At 42.8% G+C, this 26,124-nt stretch overlaps 1 protein-coding gene and 1 long non-coding RNA gene across 2 annotated transcripts; both read left to right on the forward strand.

Annotated features, from left to right (window-relative positions):
* Positions 1-66: 66 nt before the first annotated feature.
* LOC134222721 (vanin-like protein 1) lies at positions 67-14,870 on the forward strand. Its single transcript, XM_062701884.1, has 4 exons — positions 67-394; positions 13,325-13,977; positions 14,037-14,579; positions 14,648-14,870. Exons 1-4 carry the CDS (start codon positions 173-175, stop codon positions 14,868-14,870), a joined length of 1,641 nt encoding a protein of 546 aa, XP_062557868.1. The 5' UTR covers positions 67-172.
* Positions 14,871-23,444: 8,574 nt separating this feature from the next.
* LOC134221197 (uncharacterized) lies at positions 23,445-24,269 on the forward strand. Its single transcript, XR_009982253.1, has 2 exons — positions 23,445-23,896; positions 23,952-24,269. It is a non-coding gene; the product is annotated as an uncharacterized LOC134221197 (long non-coding RNA).
* The last annotated feature ends 1,855 nt before the right edge of the window (positions 24,270-26,124 follow it).

Genomic DNA, 26,124 nt, shown 5'->3' on the forward strand with positions numbered 1-26,124 from the left:
TTTATCTGGATAATCAGCCCGCATTACCGCCTCATAACGATATAAAACTGAATGATCACCTCGAATAAAAGATAAGAAGAAAAATGATTACATTGTACGGGACTATCCTATCAATTGATTTTTACGGCAATCGTCAGTTGTTCAAATACACCAACGGCAGTAGGGCGCAGCAATGTCCACAAAATATCTAACAGTTATCCTGCTGTTACAGTTTTTAATTAGTTCGGAAGCACTTGCAAGTTTGACACATGGACAACAATCACGTATAACAGATGACAGTTACGTGGTTGGGGTTGTTGAATTTAGGCCCGAATTGCTCAATATGCCTATACCAACAAGAACTGGTATTCATCTAGAGGCATACAAGGAGCTTATGCGATCCGATGAAGCAAAGGTAAGTAAAAAAATTCATAATATTCAAAGTTTATATGAACTCCTATCAGTGCCCCTACTACTACCCTTGGGGTACATAGGATCAACGTAAGAGATCTTCATCCTAGGTGGCTGCCAACTTGAGGCTTGACCTGGGCCCAGATCAGATTTGACGATATGTAACCGACTTCCTTTACGGAGCATAATAATATGGTTCACACATGATCTTTTGGGGCGAAATTCTGCTTGCCACCGCAGAAGAGTCGTTTCTCCCTTCTCCTGTATCCGATTTTGAGCCACTTTATACAGACCTTCGAGACCAATATGTGGTAACGTGATCCCCCGCCAGTTGTCATGCAGTCAGATGCCTTACGCCAGCAGTCCACTGTTTGTCCTATTCACAAATATTTGTCAAGTTTATCCGCACATCTATCAGACTTATTAGAAATAGACATGGATTTCGGGCTGACTTGACAAATATTTGTCATCATGACAAACAGTGTACTGAGGGCGTGAGTATTTAGAATGTCTGGCGGCCAGTTTTATCTGCTCAGCGCATTCAGTTCCAAAACCTATATTTCGAACTTAAGGCTTCACTTGCGAGCAAAATTACTGTCGAGCCTCATCCTAATGTGGTGGGGAATCGCCCTCAAGTACATACATCCAATGCACTCCATCCAGAAATCAACATTCCAGAGTTTTGTGGAAATCCGTCGAACTGGATTGTTTTCCGGGACATTTTTCAGTCTATGATTCACGCAAACAACCAACTCTTGTTAGTGCAAAAAAATGCACTATTTAAAGGCGGCTCTCAAGGGCGAAGCCGCCCGCATTATTAGAGGCCTCTAATTACCAGAGTCTTTTATATATAGAGTTGCGCAAAGAGTGAAGCCAAATCTACCTATTGAACTGTCAAACCGTCTACCTATCGAGCAAAGTAAACAAATGCTTGTTGGTGAGGCGGAAGTATTGTTATCGCCTTATGATTATTATGGCGAATTAAAACGCATGAATTAAAATGTATTAGATTTGATCTAGAAACAGCTTAAAAAAAATCAATACATTCCCCAATAAAGTAGCAACAAGAAACTCACGTGCTTGCACTCTGTGAGTGACTAGGTTATCGAATTAAAAGGCTTTAGAAGTGAACGCTCTCGTGAAGTCACTTGAAGGGTTGAACAAAAGTGAAAGTTGGCAACAGAATAACAAGAGCATCATTCAGAATAAGTGTAAGAAGATCCTCTTTGCGTAACTCTATATAATAGACTCTGCTAACTCCAACCTTCTGCAAAAACATTATTTCTAGATTGCTTTGAGAATAGGTCGTATGTGCAAACGAGAGATTCTCTTTGGTCACGCTCTCTTTCGCTAATATATCGGCTAGTTTTGCATGTTTTGCTACATTTCCACTTCAGCATGATAAACAAAGCTATTGTCTTTGGATATCTAACAATAAATTCGAAGCAAACTTTTGTATAGTTTCGTAATAATCGAAAGAGAATAGATCCAAAGAGAGACTCTCTTTTGCACATACGACCTATTTTCAAAGCACTCTAGATTTATTTTGACGCCCTTTTTGCAATTCCGTCGGTAAGTAGAGCTTCCTCGTCGTCATTGTACGAGCTCGTTGATGAGTTCGATCATCATGTTGGCATGTCAGAAAAACTACCACATATGCAGATCTGTGGAAAACTGTTTTAGTCGATACTTTGACCAAGCGTCTGTGACTCATTAACGCCCGAATTAACTCACTTTCATCACATAATCGCTTGATTTTTTCAGGAACATCTCAACATATTAAAATAATAAACTTAAAATAATTTAATTTAATATCTACGGTCACAATTTTTTTAGCACGGTGGGCCATTGTGCTGAAAATGTTGAAAAAATGATTGAACCGATTGAGCAGTATAATCGATAGCAATTATAATCGGCACAAGCATATTGTTTTTGGGAGATGCAAGGAGTCTCTCTCGTCTCTCTCACTCTTTCTCTGTCACTCTTTCTCTCTCACTCTTTCTCTCTCACTTTTTCTCTCTCACTTTCTCTCTCACTCTTTCTCTCTCACTCTTTCTCTCTCACTCTTTCTCTCTCACTCTTTCTCTCTCACTCTTTCTCTCTCACTCTTTCTCTCTCACTCTTTCTCTCTCACTCTTTCTCTCTCACTCTTTCTCTTTCACTCTCTTCACTCTCTCACTCTTTCTCTTTCATCTTTCATTCTCTCACTCTCTCACTCTTTCTCTTTCACTCTCTCACTCTTTATCTTTTACTCTCTCACTCTTTTTTTTTTTCTTCCTAAACAATGGAGGGGGAATCTGCTCAACAGACATCCTGGGTTGACCAGGAAGTGCTGGGTTAGGGGCCACCTCCAATGAGGGAGGCAGGACTGCATCCCCGACCAGTCCTGCCTCCCTCACTCTGTCTCTTTCAATCTCTCACTCTTTCTCTTTCACTCTCTCACTCTTTCTCTTTCACTCTCTCACTCTTTCTCTTTTACTCTCTCACTCTGTCTCTTTCAATCTCTCACTCTTTCTCTTTCACTCTCTCACTCTTTTTCTTTCACTCTCTCACTCTTTCTCTTTCACTCTCTCACTCTTTATCTTTTACTCTCTCACTCTGTCTCTCTCAATCTCTCACTCTTTCTCTTTCACTCTCTCACTCTTTCTCTTTCACTCTCTCACTCTCTCACTCTTTCTCTTTCACTCTCTCACTCTTTCTCTTTCACTCTCTCACTCTTTCTCTTTCACTCTCTCACTCTTTCTCTTTCACTCTCTCACTCTTTCTCTTTCACTCTCTCACTCTTTCTCTTTCACTCTCTCACTCTATCTCTTTCACTCTCTCACTCTTTCTCTTTCACTCTCTCACTCTTTCTCTTTCACTCTCTCACTCTTCCTCTCTATTACTCACTCTATCTCTCTCATACTCACTCTATCTTTCACTCTTTCTCTCTCTCACTCTATCTCTCTCATACTCACTCTATCTATCTCTCGTCCTGCCTCCCCCACACTTTCCCTACAACATTTGGTTGCACATTGCCTAAAGGAGCATTCTTTTTTTTGTGCGATGCACATTGTTGAAAAAGGTTCCAACCAGAGCTTAAAATATTCATCTTCATGAAGCAACTTCGGACCGAATTTTGACAAACATCGCATGAATATTCAAAACATAGAATGACATAGTCAGACGACTACTCCACGAACTCATTCATTCGACTGTCACTGAGTGTGTTTACTATGTGCAGAAAAAAACATAATTAGCATTGTTTATGTTGATATTTACAGTTGAAAGTGCCTCGCGGATGAAAATCGGATTCAGTCCTGTGTGATAAATCACTTTACTCATTTGAAACGTGTTCAGATTTCAGATAATTTATCAATTTGTAAAATGTGCATAAATATTCAATGACTAATATTCAACTGAATATTGACTGTCCAGAGCCGACTATGAATGTTTCGGAAATGAACTGACAAGTGAAGAAAAATGGACTTCACCAAAAATTTTCGATTATTTTACACTCTGGTTCCAACAGCTCAACACACGCACCCTCACGGATCACTCGAAATAAACTTCATTGGTGGTTGTTTCGACGCTTTGAAAAAGATTTCTTTTCTACATAACGATGGTTTTATTACGGCCATGGCGTTCATGACTTACTCAATATAGCTGCTTTGAAACCAATATAACATATGACTGCAAACTAGGAACATATCAAATTCAATCGGTACACACTTAAATCGAGAATTTCAGCTCGGTAATCTTTTTTACAGATTTAATTCGGTAAAAGAAAATTTTAACCGAGAGCTCAGTTAATTCAGAAGAATTTACTGACATCTGTAATATTTTTCACCGACGTTTCAGCACGTTTCAGTAGTTTGAACTGAAATACTGAGGTTCGGTAATAAATATTACCGATCAACTCAGTTCTATGAAAACATCCTGTACTTGTCAATAAATAAACCAACGACTCAGTAAAAATCAATGCGGTCTACTGAGCACCCGGTATAATAAATACCGATCTCTCAGTTTTAGCCTCTTGCCGCTTCTCAGTGTGACGCCATATTTTTTTTTTGCAATTTAGTACTCCGGTTTTGATTACTCGCGTGATAGCTGCTGAGAGTATAATGTCGATCGTAGTTTAATATTCAGGTAAGTTGAAATAATTTGTTCCAATGGATAGATAAACTTTAATTGGTTTGTTAATTTGGTATCATAATTCATATTTCTAAATTTGCAGGCAAATAACTGAAAAGCGTGTAATTAGTCGGCCATTGCTTCATCTCGCTGGATAAGGCCGTTTGCAGCAATGGGCATCATCTTCTACGAAATTGTTTATTGATTGATTATTTATATAGATGTATAATATTTTTTTTTTGAATTTTGTTGTTTGGATTTTTTTAATCGCCTAATTGAATTTCATTCGTTCCTTTTATTACCGGGGTCCGCATTAACTTTAGCAGAATGGCTCAGTATATTTTACCGAGTGTTCAGTAATCTTTACAGATCAGCTCGGTAATAATTGACATTTCGCCATCGAGTTCGCAGAACCGAGAGCTCGGTAAATTTTGAACTTTTTACTGAGGTGGCTACCGAGAGCTCAGCTGTTGAGAAATCGGTAATTCGACAACCGAGCTCGGTAAATTAAATTAAGTGTGTACCTGTTTTTCCAGATATTTCTTAAACTCGCAAAGGCAGCCCTTGCTTTCTTGATCCGTGCGCCTATGTCGATCTTGGTACCGCCGTCTGACCCCATTTGGCTACCAAGATATTGGAAGCTTTCAACATTCTCCACTGGTTGTCCGGCTACTGTGAAACTGGAAGGAGTCACCGTGTTTACATCCAACGATTTGGTTTTGTTGACGTTGATGACTAAACCTGCCGAGGAGGAGCGATCGGCAAGGTCGTTGAGCTTACTCTGCATATCAGAGCACCGTTGCACGAGGAGTGCAACGTCATCCGCCAATTCGAAGTCGTTTAGGTGCTCCATGGTTATAGGCTGCCATAACAGCCCGCGATTTGGTTCACGGTCAATCGCATCTACCAGAATCTCATCGATTACGTGTTCACTACTCATTACTTTATTTTTGTATGAAAAAGTTCAGTGTTCTATGGACACTTACGCCACCTAGTGAGTCAGTTCTAGAGCTAAAACTTCCCAACAGATATAAAAAATGTAACTGATCTATAAATAGATCACTGGGCGTTAACGGGTTAATGGAAACACACAAAATCCGTTTGCCCAACGGCTAGCCCTTGCTCCAGAAGGCAGTTTTCGGATACGTCGTAGCTGGCAGGCTATCATGCCTGTCGAATCCTCTACCATAATCTGTGTAGTTAGCACTACCTCAGGTCTGGACAGTAAGTTGCAGCGCTTTTGGGAGGTCGAACAATTCGACAGCTACAAATCAGCGACCCCGTTAGAAGAAGCATGTGAAGAGCATTTTTTGAGAACAGTATCTAGAACGAGTTGTGCTCGCTACATGGTTCGTCTTCCTGTACGGGAAGAAATGCTTGCGATGTTAGGAGATTTGCTTGCCGTGGGGCATCGTAGATTTTTTGCAATTGAGCGAAAATTCGCAACAAACAGCGAATTCAAAAACGAATATGTGAAATTTATGGAGTAGTACAAGGCACTTGGTCATATGGCGATAAGTCCTCCTATCGGAAATCCTCAATTTATTTTGCCGCACCATGCTATATTTCTACTACTACAAACACTCGCGTTGTTTTTGACAGGCTAGTTCCCAATTGTCGCTAAGTGACGTGCTTCTTGTCGGGCCCATCGTTCAACCACCTCTTCTTGCTATCGTCCTTAATTGGCGGATTCCTCGTTATGTCTTCAAAGCGGATGTGGAGATGATGTTCCGTCAAGTCTGCGTCCATCCTCTGGACTGAAAGTATCTCCAGGTTCTTTGTCGGTCAAGTCCATTCGAACAGCTTCAGCGGTATCAGCTAACTACAATTACAAACGGGACTTCTTGCGCACCATACCCGGCTACCCGTGTGCAGGGTTGCCATTATGCCAGATATATCTGGCACTGCCAGACTTTTTGGCAGCAAAAAGAGAAAAAACCCACAATGCCAGACTTTTCAAGTTTCAGACAGATTTATTTTTTTAAATTATGACCTGTACGACCATTTTCAAACATTTCTAATGAGTATTTCAGTTATTACTTTCATTTTCATTCAATAACTGAAATCTGACCGCAACTTCATCTCGCTGCCAAAAACTCATTTTTAAATCAATTTCAATCTTTTATAAATAAAGTGAAGGTATGGTTTCCGCGGAAATTGTTCCGGATTGCAGTTTGGCCATGCTGGTTCCCAGAAATCGCAGGAATCTTTGAAGGCTAATTTTTGGCGTAATTTCATGCGTTTCGAGTTCTGAAAATGTCTATAACGTTCTGTAACAATGATCCCAAAATGTAAATGTAATCATTGTCTAATTCCATGACTTATCAAATTCCCTGGTTATTTGTCAATTCGGCGTCCTTCTGGAAGATCCGAAACATCATTAATTTTCTTATCAATGACGTCCTACGGAAGATTCAGGGCATACGTAAAAGTGAACAGTTCATAAAACTCATCCGTCTCATGAATCTGTGTGGCCACCGAAATTCCTCCGGAAAATCCGTAACCTCCGTAAAAGTGGTCAATTCATGATACTCAGAGCGCAATTTTGTCCAAATCTTTTCATTATCGTGCTCTGAGTAACAAATGCTTGTCTTAACTCCTTCTCATGGACTTGTTATGCTAATAAAAAATATGATAGCACTTTTAACAAAAATTCAATTAATTACCATGCTTACCAAAATTCTTTTTGGAATACCTATGAGCTTACCGGAACCGTAGATCATTTTTAATCTGAATACTGTTTAATTTGTGCTCCGTTTGTTTGTTAATTGATTAGTTTAAAAATGGTTCAAACGTCATTTAGTATTACTTAGAAATTCAAAGTAAAAGCGAGCCCGTTATTCTGAATGAGGTCAAGTTTCTCCAATAGGGAAACTGTTCCAATCTCCATATCACTGAACATATATTCATCTCATCGCGACAAAAAAATAAATACGGCACCAATTTCGTCGCTTCTTTCTGTAAAAAAACATGCGTGCTCACTGTTGAAAAAAAAAATCACAAAAATAAGAAACAAATCAAATACCTTTCCATTGCTTTGTTATTGATGGGATGAACATTGGAGCCATGAGATGAAGTCCAAGAGCTGTTCCCTTAATGATTTATATTCTTTTTCTAATTTTCAGATATTTTAGAGCTAATCTAAAATCCAACATTCAATTCAATCTGAATTTTCTGAATCTCATTTTTACGAATATCGAATTGTTTTAACGAATATTTCTGGCGGAAAAAGATATTCTTTTAAAGAATAAATTTTGATACATATAGAACAAAAGCAAAACGAGAATTTTCTAATATTGGCAAACATAATTAGAATTAGATCACATTTTTAGTTAGAATCTCTTAAATAAAAAAATATAAATTGATATTATAAAACACCTAGAGACTAAAAAAATGATCAAGACGAATTTCTTCACCAGATTTTGCCAGATTTTTAACTTGAAGCATGCCAGACTTTTCCCAAAAAATAGTGGCAACTCTGCCCGTGTGCTCAATCATCTTGCGGAAGACGAAGGGTTCAAATACCCACTGGGTGCGAAGATTATTCTGAAAGGGTTTGACATGGACGATGCTCTTGTTGGAGAAGACGATTTGAAAACGACGATCGAAGCTAGAAGCCTGTCTGCATTGACGCGGGACGCTCATTGTAAAGAGAAGATTGAAACCAACCGGGATGTTTGGTAGGGACACAGTGCGGGACGCCTGTGAGTATGACTGCATTGAGACGGGACGCTCATTGTGAAGAGAAGATTGACAAACGGGATGTTTGGTAGGAACACAGTGCGGGATGCCTGTGAATATATCTGAATTGAGGCGGGACGCTCATTGTGAAGAGAAAAAAAACCAAACGGGATGTTTGATAGAAACATTCACAACACAGCCTATGAGTATTCTTGCAATGAAATTGGTTCATTGTGAAACGTTATGGCCCCGGTAGTTCTTGCTGTCTTGGAAGGGCACTAGCCTAGACCCCAAGCTGCTGGTCTGACCAACGGCAGCTTCCGGGGTGGACGCAGAAGGCCTCTTTCCTCCAGGATCCCAAGGCGTGTGAGCGTGAGGAATTTTCGAATGGTGGGGATCCTAGCTAAAACACGGTACTTTACCTTATAAACTTATTGCGCTATCAAGGCGGACGAGGGTGTTCACTATTGGTCGGTGGAGACGTCGTTTAACAGACCGAAAGCATCGGCTGCGCTGGTAATCGACAGGAAGATGCACTTAACGGTTACGGACACTGCCAGTTCGAAGACGTTCTTGGTTTTTCTTGTCGTGTATGGCAGGATCGTAGGTTCGGAACGGCCCACGGTTTGGGTGATGGAGCTAGTAGCTCACACGAGGTAGCAGGATGACGATGATAAGATGGCGGTCGGGTCACCTCAGTTGGCGGGAATCACCAATTGGAAGTTTGATAAGGCGGGAAAACGGAAACCGGTAACGACGTCGCTCGATAGAGCGTCGGGCAGGAGCGAGTACTCTAGGTAGTAGGTTGGACACGGAGATGCTTGTACAAAATTTCACCTGCGGGAGCTTGGATCTGATAATAGAACCTTCACAACGATGGCGCACGACGAAGAGTTGGGTTTCGGGTAAAAACGTGCCGGTGCCCAAGGGAGGTTGGGCGCGTAGATATTTGCACTTACTTTCACCGGCTAGAAACCGAGCCAGCAGCAGCCCGCAGGCTATCACAAGGACGACGTTGGTTCGTCTGTGAAAGGCGCGTAGATGCCGGAGCTTTCCAAGCTGGAGATAAGGTACGTTATTGTGGTTGGAAAATTCCACTCACTCGCAATGAGTTCCAATTCTTGGTTTCTAAGGGTCTGTCTCATTTGGAGAATTAAACTTAAAAGTGACAGTTCGAAAATTAGGAAATCACCCCGTTATAAGAATGGCTGGTGCTACCCAGCAATTCCAACAGGACATCGATGGAAAATGATTCGATATCTGTCAAAAGTAATCTTGCTCTGCGAGCAGGGTTATTTGATAATTATTGAAATGTCACTTTTAAGTTTAATTTCAGTTTAATTATCCAATTGAGACAGACCCTAAGCGCGACGTTCGTGCCAAATATGGTCTGTGGTTGGTAACAACCGATTTTATCCCAGCAAGATCAGGAAACTTGCAAACTTTTTTGCTGCAAAATTTTCGGGTTAATCACTTCCAAATTGGTTGTGCCTGTATCTCCTACCGAATTATCGCCGTTTTCCCTTCTTTTGGCTGTCTCAAAATATCCTGTAGCCAGGATTTCCCAGTGTGGGTTAACGGCGAACATTTCCGCATCGCCGTGGAAGCTTACTTTTGGTAGCCAAATCCAGCTGCTACCCACAGTGCAGACATACACCGTAGAGATATCGCTCTCCGATTTGAAACGACGGTTGCTTAATTTACAATAGTTTCCCTACATTCACACACTAGTCGTGCACCTGCCAGGAATTCTCACCGGAAACAGAAATTGATGCGGCTGGAACCGTAAAAACATTGGGTCTGCTATGGTCACATGGTACCGATGAATTTAGGTTCAAGATCCCATCACTTCCTCTACTGAATAAGGTCACCAAGCAAGTGGTTGCTTCCAAGATGGCGCAGTGATTCGATCCGCTCGGCCTTGTTGGATCGGTGGTAATGAGTGCTAAAATATTTATCCAGAGGTTGTAGACAATCCATATTCCATGGGACGAAGACCTTCCTGAGGAGCTACGAGACTGGGGGTTTCATTTTCGGAACGAAATTCCAGTGCGTGTTGGCAAAGTTGAAAGTACCACGGCGCGTCCTCGCAAATGGTTATGACGGTTACACACTGCATTGTTTCTGCGATGCTTCTGACCACGGTTACGGTGCTTGTGTCTATGTGGTTTCGTCGGACGAGTCAAAAATGTACAACAGCCAATTACTTGTCGCCAAGTCTAGAGTCGCCCCCTACGCGGGCTTACTATCCCCAAACTAGAACTCTGCGCTGCTTTATTGGGTTGTCAGGTGATAGATCAGATTCGAAACATAACGAAATTCAGCGGTTTGACAACTTTCTGGTCGGATTCCAGCATAGTGCTTCACTGGATCCAATCGCTCCCTACCGTGTGGAAGGTTTTTGTCTCGAATAGATTAGAGAAAATCAGGAATCTCGTGACATAGAAGCTCGCCAAATGATAAGCTTCACCGTAATGTAAACAGATCATTCAATCATCCATCGTTATTCGGACCTCGGCAAGTTACTGCGGGAAGTCAGTTTCTGCAACAACACTCGAAGCACAGAGAACAGACGTTCATCTTCATTCGCGTGCTTGTGTAAAAGTTTGTACTGGTCATTTTGAAGTATGTCGTTATGCCCCCGTTGCGCGGTGCTAGTGTGCTGATGAATATGGTTATAATTTGCCGTGTTTTACTTTTTAGCGCTAGTGTTCATTCCGAATCGCTCCTATGCTTGCTCCTAGGTGGCAGCACTATATTGTTTATGTAGTGTATGCCAACGCCATCACTTGTGAGATTGAGTTTTTATGTCGGGCAGCCTGCGTTGGCGGCGCTGAGGTGCGATTTAAATCTTTACACACGTTTTTACCGAAATTTTGTTCGAGGATCCATGTCTGTTCTCTGTGCTCGAAGCGCAAAAGAGTGTCGTAACATTGATCTCCTGCAACCATCCGAAGTAGACTACTCGCTGAAATCGCTCATCCGTTTTGTCCAAAGCACGGAATTCTCAGACGAAGTTAGTTATCTTTTCGAAAACCCTCAGCGGCGGTTAACTAACAGGAAGTTACAGTCCTCATTCAAGGTACTTAATCCCTTTTCGGATGATTTTGGGCTGCTAAGGCTCGGTGGTTAAGATGTCTGCTGTTTTGGATATCCAAGCCCCCATCCTGTTTCCGGCAAATAATAACCTATCGTGGCTCATTGCTCGCTCGCTTCATGTTAGAACACTGCACGAAGGACCAAATTTTCTGCTAGCAACCATACGACAAAGATTTTGGCCGTTGCGCGGACGCCATTTGGCTCGAAAGATTGTTCGTCAATTTGTGACTTGTTTCCGCTGTGCCCCGAAACCAACTGAGCAGTTCATGGCGGTGTTCGTCCTTTAGTTGCGAGAGGAGCAAACGTGAAGATGTACGTCGCCGTTTTTGTATGCATGGTGGTGAAGGCGGTACATCTAGAAGTCGTAACCGACCTGACGTCCGTCACGTGTATCAATGCGGTGAAACGGTTCATCGATCGTCGCGGTCGCGTAGTGAATAGGTATTGCGATAATTCGACGGCCTTCGTGGGCGTTGATCGAGAACTGAAGCTGTTGCGTCGGCAATATATCCAGCAATTCTCGACGGATGGGTGGAATGCCTACTGTCTGGAAGGTGGGATATCATTCCATTTCATTCCCCCTCGATCTCCCCATCATAGTGGTCTATGGGAAGCGGGAGTGAAGTCGTTCAAGCACCACCTCCGTAGAACCCTACACACTCAGTTTTTATTTCTGCAGCTCGGCAAAAATCCGCACAGCCGTGCGCCAGCAAAATAAATAACTGATATTCCGGCAAAATAGCGTTTGTTAGCTGATTTTCGGCAAATTATTTGCTGATTTCCAGCAATTTTGACAGAAATCTCGGCAAAAAACATGTTTGCTGGGGCACGGCTGTGCGATTCTCGGTAAAAGTTCAACATTTTGCTGAGATCCCGATAAAAAAAATAAGTGTGTAGGAAGCCGATCTTTCACACTGGAGGAGTTAAGTACAACGGTGGATCAAATTGAAAGTCTGCTGAACTCTCGTCCCATTTCGCCCCTTTCAAGCCACCCACAAGATTTGGCTAGTCTAACTCCCGGTCACTTTCTGATCGGGGAGCCACTATACTCAATTCCTGAGCCCAACTATACTGAGCATCCCGTTGGGCGGCTCACCCGTTACCAAGAAATGAAGCGCAGTGTCCAGGATTTCTGGAAACGTTGGTCACGGGAGTACATCAGCGAGCTGCACCAACGCTCCAAGTGACAGCGAGTTTGCGACGAAGTTAAGGTGGGATCCATGGTGCAACTCAAGCAAGAAGGTCTTCCACCATTAGAGTGGAACTTGGGTCGTATCGAAGCGGTGTGGCCAGGATCTGACGGTTCTGTTAGAGTCGTGGAAGTTCGTACGGCAAAGGGCTTAAACAAGCGCGCCGTGACCGAAGTAGCTCTGCTACCAACCGAAGAGTCTTTGGAGGAGCTGCCGACAGCGAAGGAAGAGGCCAGGATCTGACGGTTCTGTTAGAGTCGTGGAAGTTCGTACGGCAAAGGGCTTAAACAAGCGCGCCGTGACCGAAGTAGCTCTGCTACCAACCGAAGAGTCTTTGGAGGAGCTGCCGACAGCGAAGGAAGAGGGTGAACCTAACAGCAAGTAAGCGAATTTCCCTTTTGAGGTTTGTTGAAACATCTGTTCCGATCCGCCTTGTTAATTTTGCGCCAACAGAGGTTGTTCTAAATACTCACGCTCCTCTAAAGCGAACGTGTACTATACACACGTGAAAGGGTTGGCTTGACGGATGGTTTGTGAGTGATTCGACTATGCGTCCAATTTGTCAATCTCGGGCTCATTCAGTAGTCGCTAAGTTGCGAAGGCCGACGAAGGCCCTTCGTAGCTATGTTGATTAAAGCACCAGTCTAGCGTACTGAGGGTCGTGGGTTCGAGTCCCATTGAAGGGAAAGTGGTTACCTCCAATACATTTTTCAAATCAAAATCTTCCACATAATGTACATATTCAGATCTGAGTTTTCAGAACATTGTAAATTAATGTCTAAGTCGGGTGGTTTAATACCCGGAACATAGGCAATTGACTTTAACTTTGGTTGAACATTTATTCGTTCCAGCTCACCGACATCGTGGTGTTCCCTGAACTCACGCTCAACACTCTTACGGATCCCGTCACAGTTCCGAACCCAGATGATTCCATTACGCCATGTGAACCAGACTCTTCGGAACTCATCTCTCAACTCTCCTGCCTAGCCATCGAAACAGGCAAATACATTGTCATTAATCTGTCCGAAACATCCGACTGCGATTCGCTACCGACCAACGATCCGCGACCCTGTGACCCGGCTGCCTACCATCGGTACAACACTAACGTAGTATTCGATCGGAACGGTACCGTCATCGCTCGATACCGCAAGTTCAATCTCTTCCGAGAACCGGGCACGAACGTTACCTACCTGCCGGAGCTCATCACATTCGATACGGACTTTGGGATCCGGTTTGGAGTGGTGACCTGCTTCGATCTACTGTTTGTCGATCCTACGCTACAGCTTGTAAAATTGGGGGTAAAGGACTTCGTTTTCCCCGCTATGTGGGTATCTGAACCGCCCTTCTTAACGGCTGTACAGATCTTCGAAAGTTGGGCCTACGCGAACAACGTCAACTTGATCGCTGCTGGAACTAACTACAATCTGGCTGGAAGCACCGGAACTGGAGTCTTCAATGGACGTAACGGAGCCGTATTTGCGTTCGTGACTGGAGAGGCTACACGGTAATCGCTGCTTTAGATTATATTTATCTTTCTTCTACATTTAATTCTATGCTTTTCAGAAAAATCTTCCCAGTTCGAGTTCCCAAGTTGCAAGACATTAACAACTCAACTCTAGTATCGAGACAAAATGAATCTGAAACAGTTTCTGGTCGATACGAAGGAAACTTGCTAAATGAAATCTACATGGGAACAGATTTCCCAGAAAGATTTACAACAGTCCTAATCTATCCCGAGCAAACGATTAAAGTATTCAACCGAACTGTTTGCAATGGAGACTTCTGCTGTGATTTCTTCATCAATTTCGAAACGGATTCTATGCAGAACGTTTCCCATCTCTATCGGCTAAGTGCTTTCGATGGGGTACGCACCTTCCAAGGTTACGCCGATGCTCATGTATCGATATGTGGAGTCATCACTTGTCTTGACGAAACGTTATCAAGCTGCGGACTTCCCAACTACGGTAACTCAAACTATTTCAAGTTCAACGAAGTATCAATCTCAGGTAGCTTCATAGCAAACGGAACGTTGGTCATGCCCAGCAGCTTAGATGATCAATTCCATTCGTTAGATGCGAAGCACTATCAGTTTTATTCAACTGTAAAGTAAGTCAATTTTAACTAAACTTGTCGAACAATGAACCAATCAGCTGTAATTCTAAATTATGTTCCAGTTATACAAATGATCGACAGCTCGTTCAGCTGACATTGAACAGTTCGATGACGAACATTCAGACATTCGGTATCTACGCATTCAATCATGACGATTTTGAGTTCTACATCGCGGATGCATCACCACCATTAAACCCCGATGATGATGGAGCTGGTTGTATGGTTAAAGCATCCAAGTGGATTATAGCCTTAGTTGTGTTAGTTGCAATAAGGGTCATGTTATGAAAATAAAATGAATAAAAGTTTGAGCTTGAGCTTGATTGACTGCTCGTAGTTGCTACTCCATTATGACTAGATCAGCTGTTCTTGCACAGGGAACCAACAGATGTTTGCTTGGGACTAGCACAAATCTTCAATGTACAAGTACTGGTGATCTCATTTGTTAGGTCATACTGGCGCCTGCCACGTCAGAATGCAAGTCAATGTAGGGAAGGGGGAAGAAATGATGATGCAATCACTCGCCCACTGCAAGCCGAATATACCTCTGCACTTGCCACGAGTTCATGCGGAATTTGTTGGAATTTCTGGGTTAGGTTGGAGAGGCAGAGGTCCGTCTTGGTTAACGAGCTGCCAATGTGATATATAGGAGAAGGTAACTGATGGAATTTCTAATTGGATGTAGGAAACGAGCTCTATAATAGTTCATTTCCAATTTGTAACAAGTGTCAGTGTGTTGTCCAAGATTGGTGAGATTTTACGCGTTTTGTATTCGTTTAAATTGTAAAAAAAGTAAAATAATCGTGGTTGTTTAGTGTTAAATGTTCCTGCTCCCACAAACCCTTCGAACGCAGCCAACACTACACTGCCCCATTAAAGGATGACAGTGATACCGCTACTCACCACCAGGGACGCCGAGAAAAACATGGAATGGGTGGCCATGGGGGTGGCGAACTGGGTGGGCAGCATGTGGCGGAATTCATGGGCGTCAACGGGTCAACGGCCAGAGGCTTGGGGTCAACGGTCACAAGAACGACAAATCATTAGCCTGGTGATTGTCGAAAAGAAAGGTTGATTTGAGAGACGGAAAAGTATTGATTAAGCAGAGAAAAGTTATAGAACTTGGAAAGTTGAAGAAATTGGAGAATTGAAGAAGGTTATAGAAGATAAGTGAAAAGGAGTTAGTGTGAAAGACTGGACATCCAGGTAATTTTATTACTGTTCAGAAAGGGCCACGAAAACCTAAGCCTGGCCCTACTCCAGATATATTCGCTAATCGCCATTTTGTGTTCCCCATGGTGCCACCAGGACCTCGCGGTTTTATTATAAAACGCCATCGCGGTTTCCCGCCGTTCTGAAACCCGTAACCTGCCCTAGGAGAGTGTGTCCACCAAGTGCACCATAAAACCAGGTTTTTCCCAGTACGTCCACGGACTGCTGAAGCCTCGAGTTCATCACTACACTCGAGGGGTGCACCACACAGGCAGAGGGTCCACGAGAGGCTGCAGCCCGCCGAGAAGAAGCCGGCATCCACCCTTGACCCAGTTGCAGAAACCGAAGAGTCTACAGGTAGCGGAGTAGCAGTGCGCGGGGCCCCGAAGAACCAAGAAGAAAGAGAAGTGAGGAAGTAAGGAAGAGAAAGGTAGGAGGTAGAAGTAAGGAAGTGGGAAGCGTCGTCCGGTGTTTGTGGACGGACGCGAGAAGGAAGAAAGAAGTAGGACGTCAAGGAGGAAAATAAAGTGCACAATAAAGTGGGAGTTTTTCATTAGACAACTCGAGTGTTTTCTATCGCGGAGTGTCACGAGCGTAGAGCCGACCCTGAGGCTTGTTGAAGGGGGTCTCACCAGTGCTGGGAGTAACACGGCCCTGGCCCCCAGTAAGTTACACTTGGCACCCAACGTGAATTGTCTTTGACATTCCAAGCTAGGGAAACGCTTTGAACTTCGTTAACTTTTCTTTGCGGAGGTCTCTGGGAAAACGCCCTGAAGTCACTTACGGAATTGACGTCACGAACTACTTTGGGATTGTGCAGAACTTGTAATCGTTGTTCTCATAACGGAGGTCTTGGAAGTCCCAAGAGGCAAGATAGCTACCAGTTTGGTGAGAAATATTTTAAAACAGAATCGGAGATTATATAAAAAAAAGTCGATAAAGAATTCCGGTAGTTGTCTTGATCTGTGTGATTCGGAGAAGTGTAATAAAACACTGAGCAAACCCTAGGAACTTTATTTCAATTTTCACCAGGTAAACCAGGTACACTGGTGTACATACTTCTTTAGGATTTTCAATTAATTTCTGCTCACTAGAGAGCGTGAACAAAATTTAGGTATTTTTTTAATTAATAAAGCATTCGATAAGCAAAATCGTTTATAAAACTAGGCACATTTTCAAATTTTAGATTTTCTTTTCAAATTTATTCTATTGTTTTTCCATCGATAAGTTCATTGCGTTATAGTCATGGAGTTGCCAATTCTGCGCGCCCAATATGCGGCGTTGAATACCGCTCATCTCACCGTAGATGAACTCGAACATGAGCTGAAAATCCGCAACTTGGATAAAGTCGAACCTCGTGCTAGCCTGGAGAGAGCGTTGCGGAACCGGCTGAAAGAAGAAGTAGATCAGTCAAATATTACGTACGATTTTGCTAGAATAGAAGTAGTCGAGGAGTTAGAGACGTGTGACGACAAATTAAACTCTATTAAGGCTTTTCTAGAGAACAGGAGGTCAAAGAAGGCTCCAGAACAGTGCTTCAAGAGCAGGTTGATTCACATCCTGTTCCGGATGAAAAGATTGAAAGAGCGTGTAGCAGACGAGAATCAAGTTAACAGCTTGGCTGTTGTGGCTGGTGAGTGTGTTAGGTTGCTGAATACATATTTTTCCGTTACCTCACATCTTCCTGAAGTCCGTGCAGTACAGTTAGCTCTCATGAATGAAAGCTTGAATCGTCTTAGAGAAGGAATGAATGAAAATAATCAGCAGCAGGTAGAAGATAGGACAGAGGTTGCTAATGTTGAAGAGGTAGAGGTTCAAGCGAACGTAGAAGATGCTAATAGAGCAGACCAACAAAAACGAAGCAGTGAGTCGATTAGGATTGACGATAGTGACAAATTAGCCGTTGAAAACAAACGTTTGATAGAGATGGTTGGCCAGTTGCTCAAGCGCATAGAGGTTCTCGAAGCCCAGCAGCCAAAAGAGCATCTGCAAGAGCAACATGCCAAAACCGTCAACAGTACGCAACTAGGTGAAACTGAGAAAATAACACCAAAATCTTCTCAGCAAAAACCTTCAGACTTTCTAGCATGGCTGAAAGATAGGAATAGCTCGTTGAATACTTCACAGTCCGTAGCAGACCAGAGAGAAGTAGTGGTAGATCGATGCCAACCGGAGTTGTTAGAGAGAGAAAGGTTTAGGTTCAACAGTAGCCGCTTACCGGTGCACAAATGGACAACTCGGTACGATGGCATGGACAACGGAAGGAGACTAAATGATTTTGTAAAGGAGGTAGAATTTAATGCACGTTCAGAAGGTTTGTCGGAAGATGAACTTTTTCAAAGCGCCCACCATCTATTCACCCACAAAGCCAGAGCTTGGTTCATGGAGGTGAACGGAAATTATGAGTTAGGGTCTTGGAAAGTGTTAGTTCGAGAATTAAAAAACGAATTCTTACCAATCGACATCGATTACGTGTACGAAAGGCAGGCGTACAACCGGAAACAGGGCACCAAGGAAAAGTTTCAGGACTATTACTTGGACATGGTCCGCATTTTCCGTGGTATGTCAAGTCCCTGGGATGACAGACGCAAGTTTGATGTGCTCTTCCGAAACACGCGTGAAGATTTTCGTATTGCCATGCTCGCTGCCAATGTGACCGATGTACCTAGAATGAAGGAGTTTGGTAAGAAATTTGATGCAATAAACTGGCAATTGTATCAAAAACGCGACAGGTTCCCAACTAGGCCAATTCAAGTTGACGAAGTCAATCAGCACCGACCATATTTCCAAAACCGACAGGATAGATATAGGAAAGAGGAACATAACAGGAAAACGGAAACAGATTATAGAAATAAACAAGGTTTTAGTAACAAAACGAAACAAAAGTTTTTGAAACAGCGGTCTCCGACGGTAGATGTTAAAAATAGGGAGGAGTACAAGAAATTAGAAAATCTCACACGTAGACCAGAGCACTCTCAAAGGCAACGAAGCCCAGTTCCGGAACCGAGTGGAACCAGTGCCCTACAACGAATAGTTAAGGCATACATTCCAGTCGCAAAGGGAACTTGCTTCAATTGCCATGAAAAAGGGCACGGTTTCGACGAGTGTTCTAAGGAACGGAATGTATTTTGCGGTAGATGTGGATTCCCCGGATTCCCATCGAAAAATTGTCCATATTGTCAGGCAAAAAACATGCAGAAGACTGCTCAGTGAGGCGAGTCAGTCTTCCTGCAAATGGTGAAAGTCCTCGCGAAATTCCAGCGTCAAATCTTCCACAGACTCTTAATCGTCTCGGCTATGAGCCGGTGCTTGGAGGAAACTCTGAGAGTGAGGAAATCGCAACCATTATCACTCTGAGTAATGACCCAAGACCGTTTGCAAAAATAGAGATTTTAGGGATTCCGTTGATTGGATTATTGGACAGCGGAGCGGAGAGGACTGTTTTAGGCATAGGAAGTAGGAGACTCATTAGTTCATTGAAATTGAAAATTAAACCCACGAATACGAATCTGAGAACAGCAGCAGGTGAGGCATTAGATGTATTAGGAGCGGTAGACGTGCCGATTAGTTTCAATGGTGAAACGAAAATCTTACCAGTGGTAATCGCACCAAAACTCAATCGTAGGTGTATTCTCGGGTACGACTTCTGGCGGAGATTTGGGATCCGTCCCACATTCAGTCAGTCGGTCGAGTCTATCGATGATCCACAAAGCGAGCTAGAAGAAGAAGAACAGTTAAATGAGCATCAGCTTCAGCAGTTAGAGGAGGTGAAAAAGTTGTTCTTGGTAGCTAGTCCAGGGAATTTTGGCAGGACAGATCTGATCGAACATCGTATCGAGCTCAAAGAGAAGTTTCGGGGAGTGGAACCTGTTCGAAAGAATCCGTATCCTTGGAGCCCGGAAATACAAAAGAAAATTCATCGATCCGTAGACAAATTGCTTCAAGACAATGTCATCGAACTCTCTGACTCTGACTGGGCTTTACCGGTAGTGCCGGTGAAAAAGCGTAATAGTGAGGAGGTCAGATTATGCCTCGATGCCAGAAAGCTCAACGAGCGCACCAAAAAGGATGCGTATCCCTCCCCCATCAAAACCGCATTTTAAGCCATTTAGGACCATTTCAGTTTCTGTCCACTATAGACTTGTCCCAGGCATTTTTACAGGTGCCCTTGGAACGAGGATCTCGTAAGCTCACGGCATTTTCAGTTCCAGGGAAGGGCCTATACCAGTTCACTCGTTTACCGTTTGGACTGGTAAATAGCCCGGCAACCTTAAGCAAACTTATGGACCGTGTTCTAGGGTTTGGTGCCCTAGAACCCTTCATTTTTGTGTACCTGGACGACATTGTGGTGGCCAGTCACACATTTGAGGAACACATCGAAAAATTGCGTGAACTCGCCAGACGTCTCAAGGAAGCAAACCTGTACATTAACCTTGAGAAGTCGAACTTTTGCTGCCATGAACTGCCATATTTAGGCTACATTTTATCCCGAGAAGGTCTTAGACCTAACCCAGATCGAGTCCAAGCGATCTTGGGATTTGAGGTCCCCAACTCGGTTCGTTCATTAAGGCGATTCCTCGGTATGGTAAACTATTACCGCAGGTTCATCGACAAATTTAGTGAACTCACTGCACCTCTCACCGATTTGCTTAAAAACAAACCGAAGAGAGTGCATTGGAACAACGCAGCAAATGACGCTTTCAAGGCCATCGAAGAGCGATCAATCTCAGCACCGGTAATGGCCAACCCAGACTTTAGTCTGCCGTTTTGTGTCCAAACGGACGCAAGTGACACGGCAATCGCGGGAGTTCTTACGCAGGTCCAAAATGGGGAGGAAAGGGTGATCGCATACCATTCAGAAAAACTAAAAGGTGCAGAACTGAATTATCATGCAGCTGAAAAGGAGGGTTTAGCCGCCTTACGCTGCATTGATAAATTCAGGTGTTACATCGAAGGCACACGTTTCACCTTGATGACTGATTCATCCGCTTTGACCTTCATCATGAAAGCCAAATGGAGGTCATCATCGCGTCTGAGCAGGTGGAGTATTACTCTGCAACAATATGACATGGAGGTGAAACACAGGAAAGGAAAGGACAACATTGTACCCGATGCCTTATCTCGATCCATCGAAGCTCTAGACGTAGAGGATGAGGACGAGTGGTACATTAATCTGTACAGTGCGGTAGAAGAAGAGCCAGAAGTATATGGACTTCCGGATCGACCAAAACAAGCTGTACAAGCTAGTGTCAGCTCGGTCAGACGTTCTGGATTACAGTTTTCAGTGGAAAGAATGTGTTCCAGAATCAGCTCGTCTTCAAATCATGAAACTAGAACACGACGGAAATCTGCATATTGGTTTTGAAAAATGTTTGGAAATATTGAAAAGACGGTATTACTGGCCTCGAATGAGCGCCGATCTCAAGAAATACCTCAAAGCCTGCGTCCCTTGTAAGGAAAACAAGCCGTCAACTATTTCCACCGCACCAGAAATGGGCCAACAACGTATAGCAACAAAACCCTTCCAGATCATTTGCATGGACTACATCCAGTCTCTACCGCGGAGCAAACAGGGAAATGCACACTTATTGGTCATTCTTGACATCTTCTCTAAGTATTGCCTGCTTGTCCCGGTAAAGAAGATTTCATCGAGTAGTTTGTGCAAAATCGTGGAAGAATTGTGGCTGCGAAAGTTGTCGGTTCCTCAATACCTTATCTCCGACAATGCAACGACGTTCTTGTCAAAAGAATTTCAAGAGCTATTGAATAAGTACGAGATTCGACATTGGGCAAATTCTCGTCACAGAAGCCAGGCAAATCCAGCAGAACGTCTGAACCGCACAATCAACGCGATGATTAGATCATACGTCCGATTAGATCAACGACTGTGGGACACTAAAGTGTCGGAGATGGAATACGTGTTGAACAACACCGTTCACTCGTCGACCAAATTCTCTCCACATCGGATAGTGTTCGGGAACGAGATCATGACTCGTGGATCCGATCACCGCCTGGAAAAGGATAAAGAACTCACGGAAGAAAATCGTATGGAGAGGATGAAAGGTGTCACCAAGAAGATATGGGACATTGTCTCGGAGAGTACTAAAAAGCTGTACGATTTACGACATAAAAGGTACTCACCAACTTTCGATGTAGGGCAACAGGTGTATAAAAGGTCATTCAGGCAGTCTTCGGCTGGCCACGACTTCAATGCCAAACTCGGTCCAGTATATACGCCCTGTATAATTCTGGCCAAGAAGGGGACGAGCTCGTATGAGGTCTCCGATTTGAACGGCAAATCGCTCGGTGTGTTTTCATCGGCTGATTTAAAAGCGTAGGTGGCAAAAGCTAATGATGCGTTTGGTTCCGGAGGATCGGGAGGTCAAAATCGTATCTGCAAAGTTGTCGTCAAAATGTCATCTGGGAACTTTGCTCGATGCCTTTTTGCGGAATCCCAGTTCAAGGACGGAACAAACGGACACCATTCAATTGTATGCAGCTGCAGATGCATCCATTGAAGCTCACGGGAAAGCAAACCGTGAATGAACGGTGCTTTATAATCAATGAATTCCCTAAAAACAATAGTTTAATTTGAAAAGAAATATTTTGTAGAATTTTATTTGTAGTTTTTTCTAATTCATTTTTTTGGCAAAAAAAAATCTATGCAAATTGCATTCCATTAATTAGCAAGCATTCATAATCTTTGAGCCAGTCTAAGGATGCATTGCCAGTGATGGATAATTGCGTGCGTGTTAATAGTATAGACGTGCGTAGATTGGGCTAGACATGATCGAGTCACAAATAGTAATCCCTGCGTACAATAGGTATATCACATCTTTGTACAAAACACTTATCAGGCAAATAATTGCATTTCCACAATAGTTGGACATCGCACAAGAACAAAAGTAAATCTACTTACCGGAATCATACCTCATGCTAAGCACAACAATGAGCTTCTAATCAGGAAAATACCTGAAAACGCGGCCTATTAGAGGTAATATACCATCCCAATGATCATTTGGCCAAACTATCGTCGACGAAATGTCATTAAAATGATAAAATAACCCTAAATTGTGCCATTTTCTCAATTTTTTCCCAATTAGAACCACATTGAATACTTACCATTTTTAACAATAGTCACATAATGCATGCAGTATAGGTGATAGCTCGATCTTCCCGATATCACACACAGTTGATCATGATAACGTTATAGCGCGCGTAGGTAATAGTAGATCGGCCGATCGACAGTGAACTCCGACACTGAGAAATGTTGTACTCTCAGAAATCAAATAAATCTGTAAAGGGTTTGAACTTAACCTTTTTACTTATTTTTTACTCTTATACATTACATAGTATAAAAAATATACTATCGAGCATTATGATTTATACTGCTCTGGAATAACGCAAACTTATTTTTGTTTGCATACTGTCTTTCGTAAAATTTCAACAAGTCTCGTTGTGCAAAAAATGTGCATCTCATTTTCATTGATTTTCGTCTTAAATTCTGAATGAATCTAAATTATTCTGTTCGTAAAGTATGTAACAATCTCCGTTTGAAAGGTTTCCGGTGGTTCCAGTTCCAGTTCCAGTTCGGCTGTGTTTGCCGTTCGGAAATACGAGACCGTTCCATCGCGAGTATTCCTCGAAGTTCTGTTGTACATCTGGAGCATCAAAGCAAAGATGGCGCGAGCTAACTAACAAAGATCAAATTTGGAATTCGGTACCGTGACGATTCCGAAAAATCGAAGCGATACGACTGAGCAATTGTCAATTTTCCTTGTATCTGGATTTGGCGCTAAGAAAAAGGATATCGACGAGCGGCGCGCTTTCGACGCAAACTGTTATAAGTGAAGCGAATAGTGCCCCTTAATTTGGATCTCAGGTCAACTGTAGCTATTTCTCAAGGACGAGGCTCACAACATCTAAACAATTCCGGCCATGCTGACTGTTTTCGTCTTCAGTCCGTGTGCGGAACAAATTCACATCACCGTTGACACGCGCATGGGCACAATGCAGCTTCAAAACATGACAGTTACGATGCGGGAATCGTTAACCTTTTTATTCCCTGCTGATCATCCGACCCAAAAAGGCCCCTTATTTCGGTAAGACAGCATCAATGTTTGGAGGTTGTTTGTATTAAATTCATATTTTTTTCAGATCGTCGAGCTCAAAGCATACATACATATAGACATAGTAAAATTATGGGGATTGGTGAAGGACAGCCAATCGCCGGATTAAGATCAACAACACGCATCCACTAACAGTTCAACGAGTCATCTAGGGGCCGACTCCCTACCACCAGGTAGTTACCAGATCGGATAATTGCCAGCAGAACATCGTAACCACTACGAAGATTACAGGATGCTAGAAATGTTCATGGTTTATGAACTGATCAAGTTTAGCACCTACGCTGTGACTCATGTTGGTGTATTTATTTAAATACTATTTAATAAATCAATAAAACATATTTTTATTTTATTTTGCTTTCCACTTTAATTATTATGAAAATAAACAAATGAAAACAAACAAACATAACCTAAAAACCATAACCAAATCCAAAATAAACTAATCCATCATATTGTTTACTTATACTTTAGAACGATTTTTTTAAAGTCATACTATCCCGGTATTGTTGGATCGAATACGAGTTTGGGGTCAACCAGGCGAATAGTCATTTAGCATGACTTTCAAACTATTTAGTATAAATATATTTCTGAGTGTACTAAATGAAACGTTTGGTACCGTAGTAGAGGGTAACTCTGTTACGATAGATTAAATTAAATAATAAAGAAATCCGGAATTTAGTTTTACTATTTTGCATGTTATAGCATGCCATATTACAATTTACATTATTACAGTTCATTTTAATTTGTTCTTTTTGTTATTTCATTATTTTAATTTGTTCTAATAAGTTGTAAATATTTTTAAATTGTTTCTCATCAATATTGGTCATAAAATTTAGCATTATTGGGAACGCTGGAGACCGGAGTCAAAGTACGTTGATGGTCAGTAGAAGGATAAACCTTAAAATTGCGTGGAGTTGGTATTCCAACGATGAAGCCTTATGACCCCGTCCCATATTAGTGCTAAAATAAAACGCTCTCTCGCCCAAGTGGATTTTTGAAACTGATGGAGTGGAATAATGTGTCAAGATTTTGTGAATTTTATTGTAAAAAAATAAGTGTCTGTCAACAAAGTTTGTGAATTTTAGGTTCAGAGGTACGTGTTAAGTTAACAGTTTAAGTGTGTAAATAAAAAAAAATATTAGCTTTGCCAATATTTTTTTAACCCGAGCGGGGGGAGAGTGTAACAAGTGTCAGTGTGTTGTCCAAGATTGGTGAGATTTTACGCGTTTTGTATTCGTTTAAATTGTAAAAAAAAGTAAAATAATCGTGGTTGTTTAGTGTTAAATGTTCCTGCTCCCACAAACCCTTCGAACGCAGCCAACACTACACTGCCCCATTAAAGGATGACAGTGATACCGCTACTCACCACCAGGGACGCCGAGAAAAACATGGAATGGGTGGCCATGGGGGTGGCGAATTGGGTGGCGAACTGGGTGGGCAGCATGTGGCGGAATTCATGGGCGTCAACGGGTCAACGGCCAGAGGCTTGGGGTCAACGGTCACAAGAACGACAAATCATTAGCCTGGTGATTGTCGAAAAGAAAGGTTGATTTGAGAGACGGAAAAGTATTGATTAAGCAGAGAAAAGTTATAGAACTTGGAAAGTTGAAGAAATTGGAGAATTGAAGAAGGTTATAGAAGATAAGTGAAAAGGAGTTAGTGTGAAAGACTGGACATCCAGGTAATTCTATTACTGTTCAGAAAGGGCCACGAAAGCCTAAGCCAGGCCCTACTCCAGATATATTCGCTAATCGCCATTTTGTGTTCCCCATGGTGCCACCAGGACCTCGCGGTTTTATTATAAAACGCCATCGCGGTTTCCCGCCGTTCTGAAACCCGTAACCTGCCCTAGGAGAGTGTGTCCACCAAGTGCACCATAAAACCAGGTTTTTCCCAGTACGTCCACGGACTGCTGAAGCCTCGAGTTCATCACTACACTCGAGGGGTGCACCACACAGGCAGAGGGTCCACGAGAGGCTGCAGCCCGCCGAGAAGAAGCCGGCATCCACCCTTGACCCAGTTGCAGAAACCGAAGAGTCTACAGGTAGCGGAGTAGCAGTGCGCGGGGCCCCGAAGAACCAAGAAGAAAGAGAAGTGAGGAAGTAAGGAAGAGAAAGGTAGGAGGTAGAAGTAAGGAAGTGGGAAGCGTCGTCCGGTGTTTGTGGACGGACGCGAGAAGGAAGAAAGAAGTAGGACGTCAAGGA

This window comes from Armigeres subalbatus, chromosome 3, assembly GCF_024139115.2.
Source record: "Armigeres subalbatus isolate Guangzhou_Male chromosome 3, GZ_Asu_2, whole genome shotgun sequence".
NCBI classification, from domain to species: Eukaryota; Metazoa; Arthropoda; class Insecta; order Diptera; family Culicidae; genus Armigeres; species Armigeres subalbatus.

Coding starts and splice junctions, on each gene's coding strand:
- LOC134222721 (XM_062701884.1), top strand. CDS start 173: ATGTCCACAAAATATCTAACAGTTATCCTGCTGTTACAGTTTTTAATT. Junction 395..13,324: donor TGCGATCCGATGAAGCAAAG/GTAAGTAAAAAA, acceptor TATTCGTTCCAG/CTCACCGACATCGTGGTGTT. Junction 13,978..14,036: donor GTGACTGGAGAGGCTACACG/GTAATCGCTGCT, acceptor TATGCTTTTCAG/AAAAATCTTCCCAGTTCGAG.